Genomic DNA, 14541 nt, shown 5'->3' with positions numbered 1-14541 from the left:
AGAAAATATCTGCAAACCATATCTGATAAGGGGTTAATATACAGAATATATAAAGAACTCCCATATTTCAACAACAAAATAACAACCCGATTAAAAACTGGGCAAAAGGGGCGCTGGGTGGCTCAGTGGTTGAAGTATCTGCTTTTGGCTCAGGGCGTGATCCCAGGGTCCTGGAATCGAGTATCTCTGGGCAGGGAGCCTGCTTCTCCCTCTACCTATGTCTCTGCCTCTCTCCCTGTGTCTCTCATGAATAAATAAAATCTTTAAAAAAAAAAAAAAAAAAACCTGGGCAAAAGATGTGAATAAATAGTTCTCCAAAGATGATAAATGAACAATTAGCATATGAAAAATTCAACATCACGAGTCATTAAGGAAATGCAAACCAAAACCTCAATCAGACAGCACTTCACACACATTCACATTAGGATGGCTACTATCAAAACAAGAAAAAGTGTTAGTAGGGATGTGGAGAAGTGGGAACCCAGGTGATTGCTGGTGTATATGTAAAACATGTAAAGGGATATAGTCCTTGTACAAACCAGTTTGGTGGTTTCTCAATAAATTAAACACAGAACTACCCTATGATGCAGCAATTCTACCTCTGGATTATACCCAAAAGAATCAAAAGAAAGGACTCAAACAGCTATTTGTACACTTGTGTTCCTAACAGTATGATTCATAAAGCCAAAGGGTAGAAACCACTCAAGTATCCAAAGACAGATGAATTGATCAACAAAATGCAGTATATAAGCGCAATGGAATATTAGTCTTAAAAAGGAAATTCTGAGACATGCTACAAAATGGATAAACATTGAAAACATGAGGCATTCACAAAAGAACGAATACTGTTATGACTTCACCTACAGGAGGCAGCCAGAGTAGTCAAACTGCTAGATACAGAAAGCAGAATGCTTGCCAAGGACTGCCAGAGGGGAAAAGGGGAGCTGTTGTTTAAGGAGTACAGTGTTTCAGCTTGGGAAGATGGAAAAGTGTTGGAAATGAAAGGTGATGGTTGCAAACAATGTGGATATACTGACTATATACTTAAAAATAGTTAAAATGGTGACCTTTAAGTCATGTACATTCCACCATTTAAACAAATCATACTGAAGGTCCCAACCGATATAACACAGCAGAAAAAATTAGTGAAAGTCACACGGCTCAGAAATGAAGGGGAAAAAACAGAGATAATAATATGACTGTCTAAAGAGAAAATCCCTCGGAAGCTACAAAAGAGCTCCTAGATCTACTAAGTATTTTAGCAAGGTCCCAAGACACAACATTAATATACAAAAATCACCTGTACTTCTGTATGATAGCAATCAGTATGGAAATTGAAATTTTTTAAACTACACAATTTACAAACTACAGCAGTATAAATCTAATAAAAATATATAAATTCTGTAAGCTGATAATCCTAAAACACTGATTTGTCAAAAAAGACCTAAATAGACCTATCATGTTCACAGACCAGAAGACTCCATGTATATGTGTTTGCCTGTTCTTCCTGTCTTGTATAGATGGAGGTTTCTGGGATCTGTCCTACATGACCACCCACCCTGACCTGCACATATACAGGCAGGCTAAAGAATGTTGTTTGTGAGACTTGTGCTGCGTAAGTGACCCTGGGAGCCTGATTAGCTGCCATTAGCTGGCCTCCAGGTCAGAATTGGCCTTTCTGGTCTAAAGGCCAAGAACTTTAAATTTTGCCTTCATCCCCTCCAGCTCCAGCATGGGCTGCCCGCCACCCACTGGAATCTGGGAAGGAACACAAACACAAACACACCTAGCCCAGGGTCCTAGATAGGTAAAGACATGATAATAAAGGAATGTGACTAGCTTCAAACTGCACGTAGGCAAACAAATGTTTAACTCCAAACCCTGTCATTTTCCCTACAAATGGGGATGGTCAGTTGGAAGTCTCACCTGAGGGGAGGATGCTCCACCCAGGCCTCTCAATATGGACTCCAGCCTGGCTCTCTCCATGGACCTTCCCTAGCTAATGAGGTTGGATGTTATAACTCTGTCTTATTCTCCTTTACTGTTTATTACGGCCCCAATCTATGCAGATTTTCCTTTTCTTCTTTCTGTTTCTATTAGTTTTTATAATATCAATAAAGTGTATTTTTCCCCTTCAAAACTGAGAATATTAAAAAAAAAACTGAGAATATAGCTGCTGTGAATCTTTTCTTCAGAACATTTCCTTAATTATTCCATAGATTCATTGCAATCCCTTCCAAAATTCCAACAGAGAATTTGTAGTAATCAACAAGCCAATCTCAAACTTTGGATAAAATTTCTGGCTTGGTCGCAGGCCATCCTCTCATCTCACTCTAAACTCTTCCTCTAGACAATCTCATCTCTAATTGGGGGTTCTATCACTTCTACCAAAGATATATTTTGGAGACACTTGGGTGGCTCAGTGTAAGGTGTCTGGCTTTGGCTCAGGGTGTGATCCCAGAGTCTCAGGATCGAGTTCCGCATTGGGTTCCCTGCATGGAGCTCCCTGTTTCTCCCTCTGCCTGTGTTTCTGCCATTCTCTCTCCCTGTCTCTCATGAATAAATAAATAAAATCTTAAAAAAAAATATATATATATATTTTGAACACAAACTTCACTTCTTGAGCATAGTCTTCGCTAGAGAATCAAGTTTAAGAGAAGGGAGCTAACTAGAAAAATAATTCAACCAAAGGGCCGATCATGAGAAATGATAGTATGCTCAAAAATAGAAAAGACTTCAGAGAACGTGTCAGATGATGGAACCATAGTAAGGAGACTACAGCAAGGACTGACTTTGTTTCAGTTGAGACCCGTGGTTACAAGTACTAATCTGAAATATGCAAATCTCCTGAATATTTAAGATGGACCATTGTGGTAAGAGATGTGATGGGTATCACCAGCCTATTTTCTACTTATTGTGAGGGTCAAGTTTGGGATAGAGCCTCCCTCACGCTAAGAACAAAAATAAAGGCCCCACATGACACCTAAGAAATTAATATAACAGCTAAAAAGTCTTTCATTCATGTGGGAACAGCAGAATATACTGCAGGGCACTGATTAGGGCATAGTTTTACCATCCACACAAATCTCATCTTGAAATGAGAACCTGACAATAAACAATACAGATAAATCTCTTTTCATTTAGTTAGTACAATTTATCTTGAATACTTTCCATGAAAAACACTGAGCTTCTAGATTTTCAGAGGTGGTTGTATTAGAAGACTGACATATAGCTTACTTCATTCAAGCCAAATCCCATTTTCACCCATTGAACCCACGGAGACAGAAATGCACTACCTCTGAAATCAAACTCAAACGTTTCAGTCTCTGACCATAACTTCCTTCTTCTGTGGTCTCAGTACCTTTCACTTAGAAGCTGTCAGAAACACCGGATTCCTCCCTGGCACCCACTCTCCTTATCTAGTAGTCACTGGGCCCTGTACATCCTATTCTACTATATTTGACTCCCATTACCTTGCAAGTGACCTGCTAAATGCCTAATCCAACAGATACGTGTATGTTTTACCATTTCCAACATATTTAAAGTGTCCTACCCCTTCCAACCTGAAACTCTCCTTCTTGTTTTTTTTTCTCTGTGTTTTAATTATGGTGAGGTTGAGGCATCATTCATCTGTGAACTCACTGTGCCCAAATATATCTATATTATAGTGCATTGCAATTTTTGGTTTGTTTTTTTCTGCCACTGGTCTGTCAAGTCCTTGATTGAGGACAAGGGGCTTCTTTCAATTCTATAATTCCAGTTCTGATAGAGACAATAACTTAGGAAGTCCATAACAGAAGAAAATAAAGGTTGGACTATTTAATTTTACTAAGAAACTGTTAAATTGCAAGGACACTTAGGGGATACAGATTCTGACTGGTCTTTGGTGACATTTCATTTCATTTCAGAAAAAATTCACAAGTAACAAATTTCAAAACATACCTAGCCACTGTTGCTGAGATATTTCACACCAGTATTTCCTCACTGAAAGAATGTCCTTGAGCAGAATGTTGCTACAGTCAGCTCCATAAACGGCACCATTAAATGAATCTTTCACTGTATCCATGATATAGTTCAAGAGTTCTTGACATTTTAGTCTGGGCGCTCCTATTTAAAAATAAACAAATAAAAACATACAAATGCTAAGAAAAATAAGAATACTTGGAATTGCAAAGAGCCTGCATGCCCCTCTCTGCCTGCCCCCTCCCCATTGCCAACTCATGCATTCGCTCTCAAATAAAAAAAGCTTAAAAAAAAAAAAAAGATTGTAAGGAGGATATTTGACTTTGAAAATGAAATTACTTTCAAATCATACAACAGCATTTGAGGTATATAAATATGTAAGGCTGTAATATTTCCAGTTTTATTTATTAGAGGTCCCCAAAATTCAGTATTAATGGATATATTCTCAAAGACAACAAAAGAACATTTAGAAACTGTTTATTTTCAAAAAATCACACTGATGTTACACCTAAAATTTTATCAGATTTCAACATTAACAATATTAGAACTGCATCTAATAACAAAAAAGTTATATATGAGCAGGTCACAAGTAATATATATCTGATTATATTCTAGTTTAGCAGTTCTTTAATGATTTTATTTATTTATTCATGAGAGACACGAGAGAGGCAGAGACACAAGCAGAGGGAGAAGCAGGCTCCATGCAGGAAGCCTGATGTGGGACTCAATCCCAGGACCCCAGAATCACGCCCTGGGCCAAAGGCAGAGGCTCAACTACTGAGCCACCCAGGCATCCCTAGTTTAGCAGTTTCTTAGGATGAGTTCAGCATTTTCTTACCAAACTAGGGTAAATAAATATACACTAAGACAATTGTTTATCATTTTTATTTCTGGCTTATATCCTTTTAAGCATCTGGCCAATGATGAAATGCACAACCACATGATCCTCTACTGTAATACCCTGTGCCTCTCTCTCTTACAGTCCTTATAACATTTTCTTATCTGTAACATTTGCTATACTATGACATTCCCAAGGAATTAATTAATTTCTGTATGGCAACACAGCCCAGTAACTGTCCTAAATAGTATTTGCTTAGTAAACAATTATTGAGTAACTGCATAAATCAATGTCACAATGAAATCATTTCCCTATGGTCTTAATCTCAACAAATTTCCTTCCTCCACCAAATTTGAGAAAGGTTTCAAAAACTATGCTGACATTCTTTTCTAAGAAAACCTATCATCAAAGGACAACTAAGTTGGCTGGAGAGAATTTAAGGAGCCTCACAGGACTTAACATTTACAAAGCTGGGTTTTCCATTCTCTAGGCTCCATCTGTACTTTGTGTAGAAGCAGACAAATGCCAGTGTAGAGGAATGAACAATATTTGCTTATTGGTTCCTTCCCAGCTGTCTTTTCTGAATCTGTTTCTTTCGTCATACCTCGAATACCAATGCAGAGTAAGCCTGGCAAAGTCTAGATATGTGTTTAAATTCCAGGCAACTCCCCAGCACTTAAAAAAAAAAAAATAGTGAGATGACATGACAGTTACACTTTGGTTTTATAGAGATGAAAGATGTTTAAATTACAAAGTCAAACTTGAAAGAAAAGGAAGCCTCAAATAAAAACACAACTTTTCAACCACTGAAATAATCTTACATTGACAATTTCATCAACTCATTCCCATAAATCAACATACTGATACTTTCACCCATTTTTCCAATGTGATCTCCACTGTTAATTTTGCAATTGTAGGTTTTTGCACCATGAAGCAATATTACATACTGCAAACTTTTCTGGTGGGCTACAAAGAGGCTTAGGTATCTTTCTCTTAATAACTCTGTATGTACATATTAAAATGTGTTAAGAACCCAATGTTAGTAGCCAAGAGAAGAAATTTTAATAACTGCAGGGCTATCTATCATACAGGGCAAAAGCAGGTGCAGGGTATTCCAGTATAGCTGTCAACGCTGGAGTCGCTGACACAGGCTTGCCACTATGCATATAAATTAGCACCTCAGACCTGGAAAACTAAATTTCTGCTAAACCATTGCTTTTTTAGACTCAAGTCTCATCACACCATTCTGAAATTAACTTACCATTAATCATTAACTTACCATCTATATCCTTCTACTTAATAATGTTTATCAAGGCTTTTCTGATTCTTAAGTCTTTTATTTTAATTCCAGTATAGTTACCATACAATGTTCTATTACTTTCAGGTGTCCGATACAGGGACTCAATGGCTTTTCTGATTCTTTTTTTTTTTTTTAAAGATTTTATTTATTCTTGAGAGAGAGAGAGAGGCAGGGACACAGTCATAGGGAGAAGCAGGCCCCATGCAGGTAGCCTGACATAGGATTCGATCCCGGGTCTCCAGGATCACGCCCTGGGCTGAAGGCGGCGCCAAACCACTGAGCCACCCAGGCTGCCCGGATTTTGATTCTTAAACTAAACTTGGTATCACAAAACCACATCCTTATGTGTGAAGAGTAAACAAAGTCTGAGCCCAAGAGTTGCTAAACAAACACTTCTACTTCTAGCCTTTAGCATCGTATAAAGCTCATTTCCTTACATAAACCTAGTAGGATCCTGCACTTTGGGTCAAAAATATCAACTCTTTATAAAATACCCACTGCACCAATTCAAAATGGGAAATACATGGCTGATCAGGAGCAAAAAAACCACTGGGTATTTTTTTAATCAGTAGTAAGCTCAGTTTTAGTTAAGAGAATGAGTTTTGACTGCCAAAAAAGCTAATGTAATCTCAAAATGAATTAGTAAAACTATAGAATAAAAGATATGCAAGTCCTGGTCCACTCTGTACCAATTAAAATATAGCTATAATTGAGTCCCATACTTTGAAATATAATTAAACTGAAGAAAATTCAGAAGACAGTGACACAAAAACTAGGTCATATGAGCTGAAGGAAGTATGTCAGTTTAGCTTAAAGTGGATTCAGAGGAAATGTCACAGCTAACTTCAAATATATACCAAAGGATGTCATACTGAAAAAATTTATTAGGATTTGTCTGTACTATCTCAGAAGGCAGAAGCAGTAACAACGGGAAACAGGTCTCTCCACTGTTAAAGCTATTCAAAGATATTAAAGCCTCAAAAGGTATGTTTGATCATTAACGCTACCTAAGTGCTAGGAAAAAAAGAGAGGGGATCCAAGAAGCATGGGTAGTTGGAATACTAATTTTTAATCCTTCCAACATGGAGGCTATTATTCCCTGCTTACATAAATTCCTCCAAATATTTGAACTGATCATAAATTAAAATCCATTTACATACTAGAAATTAGAGTTAGCACTCAAACTTTTATCTTAACCATATTCTGACTGAACTCATGCAATAATAACCTTTAAACCAGCTATTTATAATAAGAGCACTTACTTTTATTTGCACATTTGATGAAATATTTGACCAAACTACTGATTTCTTGCATCTTTTTCTGCCTAGTGGCTTGTGTTGAGGCTGACACACTTGGTTTTGCTGTTCGCAGACATTCTGTTTCTTTCTGAACATATTTCTGTAAAAATCTTCAAGAAAACAAAGTAGAATTGCAAAAACTTATTAAACACTTAAATTATTACAACGGTTTTGAAAAGTCCTTTTATGCCATCATAAAGAGAATCTTTTAAGTCATAATGCTGCAATCAAGATAAGTAATTTTCTTTCAAGGCTGAAGCCCCACAACACCAATTTAAAGTCTGTTCTACAAAGCTCTAAAACGTAACCTCCATGATTTTCTGTTGCTTTACTGGTTGCTTTCTCCTTTTAGTATTAAAAGCTTACAATGCTATTAGGGCTTTTAGTTCTCTCTTGTTATTTTGTACACAACCCAATCCTTTCCCAGGCAGTTTATAACAATTCTAAGCCTCTGAAGGAAGCCTGCCTAGAAGACATTCATGATTAGTTGGAAGTACCATGTGCCTATTGGACCTACCTGATAGCTAATGCAAAATAATACTCATCATATATTTGTGTTATTTGAAATAAACTAAGTAACCAGAGAAAAAGCATGCATTTTTTTAATGCTATCTGCACTTATATCTGTAAGTCCATCCAATACCAAGTAAGTGGTAAAAATAAAAGTTCTAAATACTTAAGAACAAGTAAATGCACTTCCTCTTGATTGAAGATAATTTATTTCAAGCTTTCCAGTATTCTATATTAATTTAAAATATTGTATTCATTTTCCTAAGTTTCACAACCTACTTCTAGTTACTTTTTCACAGTTGAAAATTATATCTTAATGTAAAAAGATATGAATTCTGCTTAGCACCCCAGTCTGGCAAACAATTGTCTTTCCGAGGCCTGATTTTTTTTAACTGTATTCATATGGGAATTATTCTGTAATTGTTTAACTGTAATTTAACATGTAACAGTTACTCAGAGCAATATTAAAGACATAAATAATAAAACGGTAACATAATTTTATTCTCCAACTTGAAAAAAAGTCTTTTGAATGAACTAACTCGAAAGGAATTCTCTCATCTTGAGTGAGATATACCTAAGAACTTTTATTGAACAAATGGCCTAAAAACTTAAAACTTTTTCTATATGAACATCTCTTAAAAATCATGTTTCAGATAAATAGTAAGTACCAACTTTATACGCAAGGTACAACAGCTTATAAGGAGCAAAGTTAAATAAGACCTACATACAACAAAAATATCTCAACAAATAAACATGAAAGAGGAAAAACAAAGACAATAAAAAAAATTAGAATGGAATACCTAAAAACAGCATCCCAATTCAAATATTTGCTTTGTTTGGAATCTGAATGCCGATCTAAATGTTGAATAGTTTCAGGATCCCGAATCAGGCGCTTGAATTTCTCAACTTCTTTCTAAAATGAAAAAGAACATAGGAATGGGTTGCCAATCATACACTAATTTCAAGAAAAGATCAAATTTCAGTAATTTACTACCCTTCGTTCTGTAGCTCTATCATGTTCTAGTTGACGGCAGCAAATAAGCAGATCGTTAAGTGCTAGACTCATGGTTCAGAACTTCAGAAAACACATCACTGTAAATAAATTCATAAATTCAAAATTATTTCAAATTTGGTATTAATATATGGTCATATCAACTGTACAATTACAGGCATATTATGATCAAACATTCAATTATTTTTCTTAATGTTTTCACATTTAAGTGAGATTTTATTAGAATATACCAAAACAAAACCTCAACACACAAAAGGGTACTTGTGTGCAATAGCAGGATAAAAAAAGGAAATACAGAATTTATTGTCCTGAGACCTCTTCTAAAGAAACACGGTAATTAAAATAAAATGTGAAAGATGAACAGAAGACAGCCAGGTCAAGAATAAGGAAAGAGCACTTAAACATTTAACATTGACCAACTGAAATATTTAACCACACTCTTTCTTATATGGAGTGACAAGACATGCTATCTGCTGAGCCAAAAGCTGAAACTGCTTATGCTCTGGAATTGATATGTAAAAGGTTGAAAAGCCGTGCCTACCACTTAAGTCTCAACTGGCTTTATGGTTCTCACTTAAAATATAATAACAGGGATCCCTGGGTGGCACAGCAGTTTGGCGCCTGCCTTTGGCCCAGGGCGCGACCCTGGAGACCCGGGATCAAATCCCACGTCAGGCTCCCGGTGAATGGAGCCTGCTTCTCCCTCTGCCTGTGTCTCTGCCTCTCTCTCTGTGTGACTATCTTAGATAAATAAAAATTAAAAAAAAAAATATATATATACATATATATATAAACAGAAGGATAATTATGCTCTTGCTTTTGTTTTAAAAGAAAATTAACTACAATAGTGCCAAAAATGAACTATGTTTTACTGCGCCTTAATGCCATCGCTGTAGTCCTGCTCCTTTTAGGTTTTCTGACATAATCAAAGCTTCCATTGATAACCTTTAAAAAAAAAAAAAAACTCATTCAAGAAAAGCATTTTGTGTCATTCTCCCTCTTTTTTTTTTTTTTAATTTTTTTTTATTTATTTATGATAGTCACAGAGAGGGAAAGAGAGAGAGGCAGAGACATAGGCAGAGGAAGAAGCAGGCTCCATGCACCAGGAACCCGACGTGGGATTCGATCCCGGGTCTCCAGGATCGCGCCCTGGGCCAAAGGCAGGCGCCAAACCGCTGCGCCACCCAGGGATCCCCATTCTCCCTCTTTTTAAAAAGAAGCTTCATTAGAGGGATCCCTGGGTAGCGCAGCGGTTTGGCGCCTGCCTTTGGCCCAGGGCGCGATCCTGGAGACCTGGGATCGAATCCCACGTCAGGCTCCCGGTGCATGGAGCCTGCTTCTCCCTCTGCCTGTGTCTCTGCCTCTCTCTCTCTGTGACTATCATAAATAAATAAAAATTTAAAAAAAAAAAAAAAGAAGCTTCATTAGAGACCATATCCAGTCTTCCTACAAAAAAAGAAATCCCTCTTACAAAATTAAACACTCTTTAAACACTCTCAGCAAGAGCACTCTATCTAACAAGCCTACCATTTTGTTGGCAAGTAGCTCTAATTTGCTTCCCCATTTTTATTCATTGGTTGTTCTCTTTTATCCCTATTACAATCTCCTTTACCCTGCTGTAGATTACAAATTGTTATTTACCTGACAGTCTTTTTCATTTGATTATAATTCCTTGAGGAAAAGGACTATTATTTTTATTTTCCATTTCTTATGGTTTTATCTAGGACTCTTGCCCCTTCATACTGAATCCTAGTTTAAAACCCTCCTGATTGAGACAAAAAGGAAAATAAAACTAGGACTGTAACCAGTGAAAAGACCTTAACAATATCCAAAGAACCATAAATGTAGACACATTTATTTCTAAGTACACAAAAGATGTTTTTTGTAATGTAAAAATAAATAAATAAATAAATAAATAAATAAATAAATAAATAAATAAATGCAAGTTTACTGACCATGTGACACTTCCAGAAGATGCAGCCCTAAACTTTTTTTTTTTTCAAGTTGCGGTTTTTCTGCTCGTCTCCTACTGTTTCTCTTTCTTCCGCCTCAAAGATTGATTACTTTGAAGAAAACACAACAGTTTAGTCAGGAAACATTCTTTCACTGGGCAGCTCCTTGTTCAAGGCACTCTGTTAGGGGTAGCCAGGCATATAATGAATTAAAGAGACAAAATCCTACCCTTGTGCAGTCATAACTGATATATGACTCAAAGGAACCAAATATACAACTGACAGCATCAGTTGATAAGCTGCCAGCGAACACATCTCAGTAGAGGTTACCAACAGAGTCAAGATCCGAAGAGGTGTCACTCACAAAAAGAGCCAGAGGACCAATATCTCAAGAAAGGACACTAGTACCACCAAAAGGTCCCAAGATGAAAAAGTGCATTGTCTTCCTTTCCAACTAGGGCCTGGCAGAATGGCTCCCGCAAAGAAGGGTGGCGAGAAGAAGAAGGGCCGTTCTGCCGTCAATGAGGTAGTGATCAGAGAACACACAATCAACATTCACAAACGTATCCATGGAGTGGGTTTCAAGAAGCGTGCCCCTCGGGCACTCAAAGAGATCTGGAAATTTGCCATGAAGGAGATGGGAACTCCAGATGTGCGCATTGACACCAGGCTCAACAAAGCTGTCTGGGCCAAAGGAACAAGGAATGTTCCATACCATATCCGTGTGCGGTTGTCCAGAAAACGTAACGAGGATGAAGATTCACCAAACAAGCTCTACACGCTGGTTACCTATGTACCTATCACAACTTTCAAAAATCTACAAACTGTTAATGTGGATGAGAACTAATCGCTGATTGTCAAATAAAGGTATAAAACTGCAAAAAAAAAAAAAAGTGCATGATAATGTTCGAGGAATTGAAAGAAAACCAAAGTAACAACGGGGTAGTCAGCTAGAGTAAGAGAGCTGAGACATAAGGTTGAGTTCGATTAATACATTAATCCAGAACTAAACTCCCCTACCAACATGCAACTGAAACCATACATACTTCCTGAACAACAGTCTCTGAAGCAGCAAGTCCAACATTCCTTCTTAGATCTCAATCAAGTTGATCCCCTTGCAGAATTAGACAATGATGCCTACATCCCATCTTCCCACATAGAATACTGCCCTTGGCATGCCATTCTTTTCTGGAGTAACAGTGTGGGCTCTGTAGGTAGCTTGTACTGGTTCAAAGCCTGGTCTAGCCACTTACAAGCTGTGTAACCTTGGGCACTAGCTAATCAATCTCTCAAAACCTCAGTTCTGTCATGGGTAAAATGAAAAACAATACCAGAACCTACCTCAAAGTTACAGTTAAGGATTCATGCACGGATTTAACGCAGTGTCTGGAACACAGCAAATGCTCAATCAACCTTAGCAATTACCATTCTTCCTTCCTTTGTTTTCTAAGTCTTTCTGGATGTTTCCTCTTCCACCCACACCTGCAAAACTATCTCCCTACTTCCCACCCTGGCTGCTCCTGACGTGATCTCATCCATCCCAAAGACCCCAACATGCTGAAAATGCCTACATCTATTTCATTCAATGCCAGACCCCACTCCAGAGCTTCAAAACTTTCAGAGCTGTGTGCCTTTACCCGCATTGTCCCTCCTGCCTGGAAGACCCCTACCTCCCTCCTCCTGAGGTAAGCGAACAATCCGAGGTCTCCCCGCAGACCTGCACGGTTCTCCCTTAAGATCTTTTTTTTTTTTTTATTGGAGTTCAATTTGCCAACATATAGCATAACACCCAGTGCTCATCCCATCAAGTGCCCCCCACAGTGCCCGTCACCCAGTCACCCCCACCCCCCGCCCACCTCCCTTTCTACCATCCCTTGTTCGTTTCCCAGAGTTAAGAGTCTCTCCTGTTCTGTCTCCCTTTCTGATATTTCCCACTCATTTTTTCTCCTTTCTCCTTTATTCCCTTTCACTATTTTTTATACTCCCCCCAAAAATGAGACCATATAATGTTTGTCCTTCTCCGATTGACTTATTTCACTCAGCATAATACCATGTTAATGGATTGGAAGAATTAATATTGTGAAAATGTCAATGTTACCCAGGGCAATTTACACATTTAATGCAATCCCTATCAAAATACCATGGACTTTCTTCAGAGAGTTGGAACAAATTGTCTTAAGATTTGTGTGGAATCAGAAAAGACCCCGAATAGCCAGGGGAATTTTAAAAAAGAAAACCATAGCTGGGGGCATCACAATGCCAGATTTCAGGTTGTACTACAAAGCTGTGGTCATCAAGACAGTGTGGTACTGGCACAAAAACAGACACATAGATCAGTGGAACAGAATAGAGAATCCAGAAGTGGACCCTCAACTTTATGGTGAACTAATATTCGACAAAGGAGGAAAGACTATCCACTGGAAGAAAGACAGTCTCTTCAATAAATGGTGCTGGGAAAACTGGACATCCACATGCAGAAGAATGAATCGACCATTCTCTTACAACATACACAAGACAAGATTTCCATCAAAATCCTAGAGGAGAACACAGGCAACACCCTTTTTGAACTTGGCCACAGTAACTTCTTGCAAGATACATCCAGGAAAGCAAAAGAAACAGAAGCAAAAATGAACTATTGGGACTTCATCAAGATAAGAAGCTTTTGCACAGCAAAGGATACAGTCAACAAAACTAAAAGACAACCTACAGAATGGGAGAAGATATTTGCAAATGACGTATCAGATAAAGGGCTAGTTTCCAAGATCTATAAAGAACTTATTAAACTCAACACCAAAGAAACAAACAATCCAATCATGAAATGGGCAAAAGACATGAACAGAAATCACACAGAGGAAGACATAGACATGGCCAACAAGCACATGAGAAAATGCTCTGCATCACTTGCCATCAAGGAAATACAAATCAAAACCACAATGAGATACCACCTCACACCAGTGAGAATGGGGAAAATTAACAAGGCAGGAAACCACAAATGTTGGAGAGAATGCGGAGAAAAGGGAACCCTCTTACACTGTTGGTGGGAATGTGAACTGGTGCAGCCACTCTGGAAAACTGTGTGGAGGTTCCTCAAAGAGTTAAAAATAGACTTGCCCTAAGACCCAGCAATTGCACTGTTGGGGATTTACCCCAAAGACACAGATGCAATGAAACGCCGGGACACCTGCACCCCGATGTTTCTAGCAGCAATGTCCACAATAGCCAAACTGTGGAAGGAGCCTCGGTGTCCATCGAAAGATAAATGGATAAAGAAGATGTGGTCTATGTATACAATGGAATATTACTCAGCCATTAGGTTCTCCCTTAAAATCACCTTGAGCCCTAAGAGTCCTTTTTCTTGTCGGTACCTGGTGAAAACTGCAGCGAGCGCTCCTGGGAGCTTCCCACCTGCAAGGATTATGACAGACAGGACAGCGCGCTCACACACCAGTCGGCCACAGTTCCACGTCCAGCAAGGAGATTCCAGAGTCGGGGCTCTGCACCGCGCCACTCTCCTTTGAGCCGCAGCAGAGGCTCGCGGATTAAAACTAATCAAGAAAAGAGGGGGAAACATGGCTAGTCATCTAGTTCCATCTGGGCCGTCGGTGGCAGGGAAAGGGGACGCGCAGGAGGGCCCACCAGGGCATCTGGAAGAAGAGTCGAAGCGAAAC

General features: G+C 38.4%; 2 protein-coding genes across 6 annotated transcripts in view; one reads left to right on the top strand and one right to left on the bottom strand.

Annotated features, from left to right (window-relative positions):
• Nucleotides 1–14414, bottom strand: part of ATM (ATM serine/threonine kinase) — a 120376-nt gene extending 105962 nt beyond the window's left edge. For 3 of the 5 annotated variants that reach the window (XM_055304703.1, XM_055304706.1, XM_055304707.1), the window contains exons 1-6: nt 14239–14414; nt 10877–10984; nt 8904–9001; nt 8710–8822; nt 7364–7509; nt 3943–4107 (exon numbers count right to left, since the gene is read on the bottom strand). In XM_055304703.1, coding sequence (XP_055160678.1) covers nt 3943–4107; nt 7364–7509; nt 8710–8822; nt 8904–8975 — 496 coding nt within the window. In that variant the 5' untranslated portion in view covers nt 8976–9001; nt 10877–10984; nt 14239–14414. Of the gene's footprint in view, nt 1–3942; nt 4108–7363; nt 7510–8709; nt 8823–8903; nt 9002–10876; nt 10985–14204 lie in introns of all 5 variants that reach the window. The other 2 variants (XM_055304705.1, XM_055304704.1) reach the window with 2 other exon arrangements.
• LOC129496604 (60S ribosomal protein L31-like) lies at nt 11258–11720 on the top strand. The gene has a single exon (XM_055304721.1). The coding sequence runs from the start codon at nt 11343–11345 to the stop codon at nt 11718–11720; it is 378 nt and encodes a 125-aa protein (XP_055160696.1). The 5' UTR covers nt 11258–11342.
• Nucleotides 14415–14541: the final 127 nt, after the last annotated feature.

The sequence above is a fragment of the Nyctereutes procyonoides genome, unplaced genomic scaffold, assembly GCF_905146905.1.
Source record: "Nyctereutes procyonoides isolate TBG_1078 unplaced genomic scaffold, NYPRO_anot_genome, whole genome shotgun sequence".
NCBI lineage: Eukaryota > Metazoa > Chordata > Mammalia > Carnivora > Canidae > Nyctereutes > Nyctereutes procyonoides.
The sequence above is the reverse complement of the archived record's forward strand: the minus strand, read 5'-3'. Positions and strand labels throughout refer to the sequence as shown.

Bases quoted from the DNA above. Each gene is read 5' to 3' on its own strand.
- LOC129496604 (XM_055304721.1), top strand. From the start codon at position 11,343: ATGGCTCCCGCAAAGAAGGGTGGCGAGAAGAAGAAGGGCCGTTCTGCC.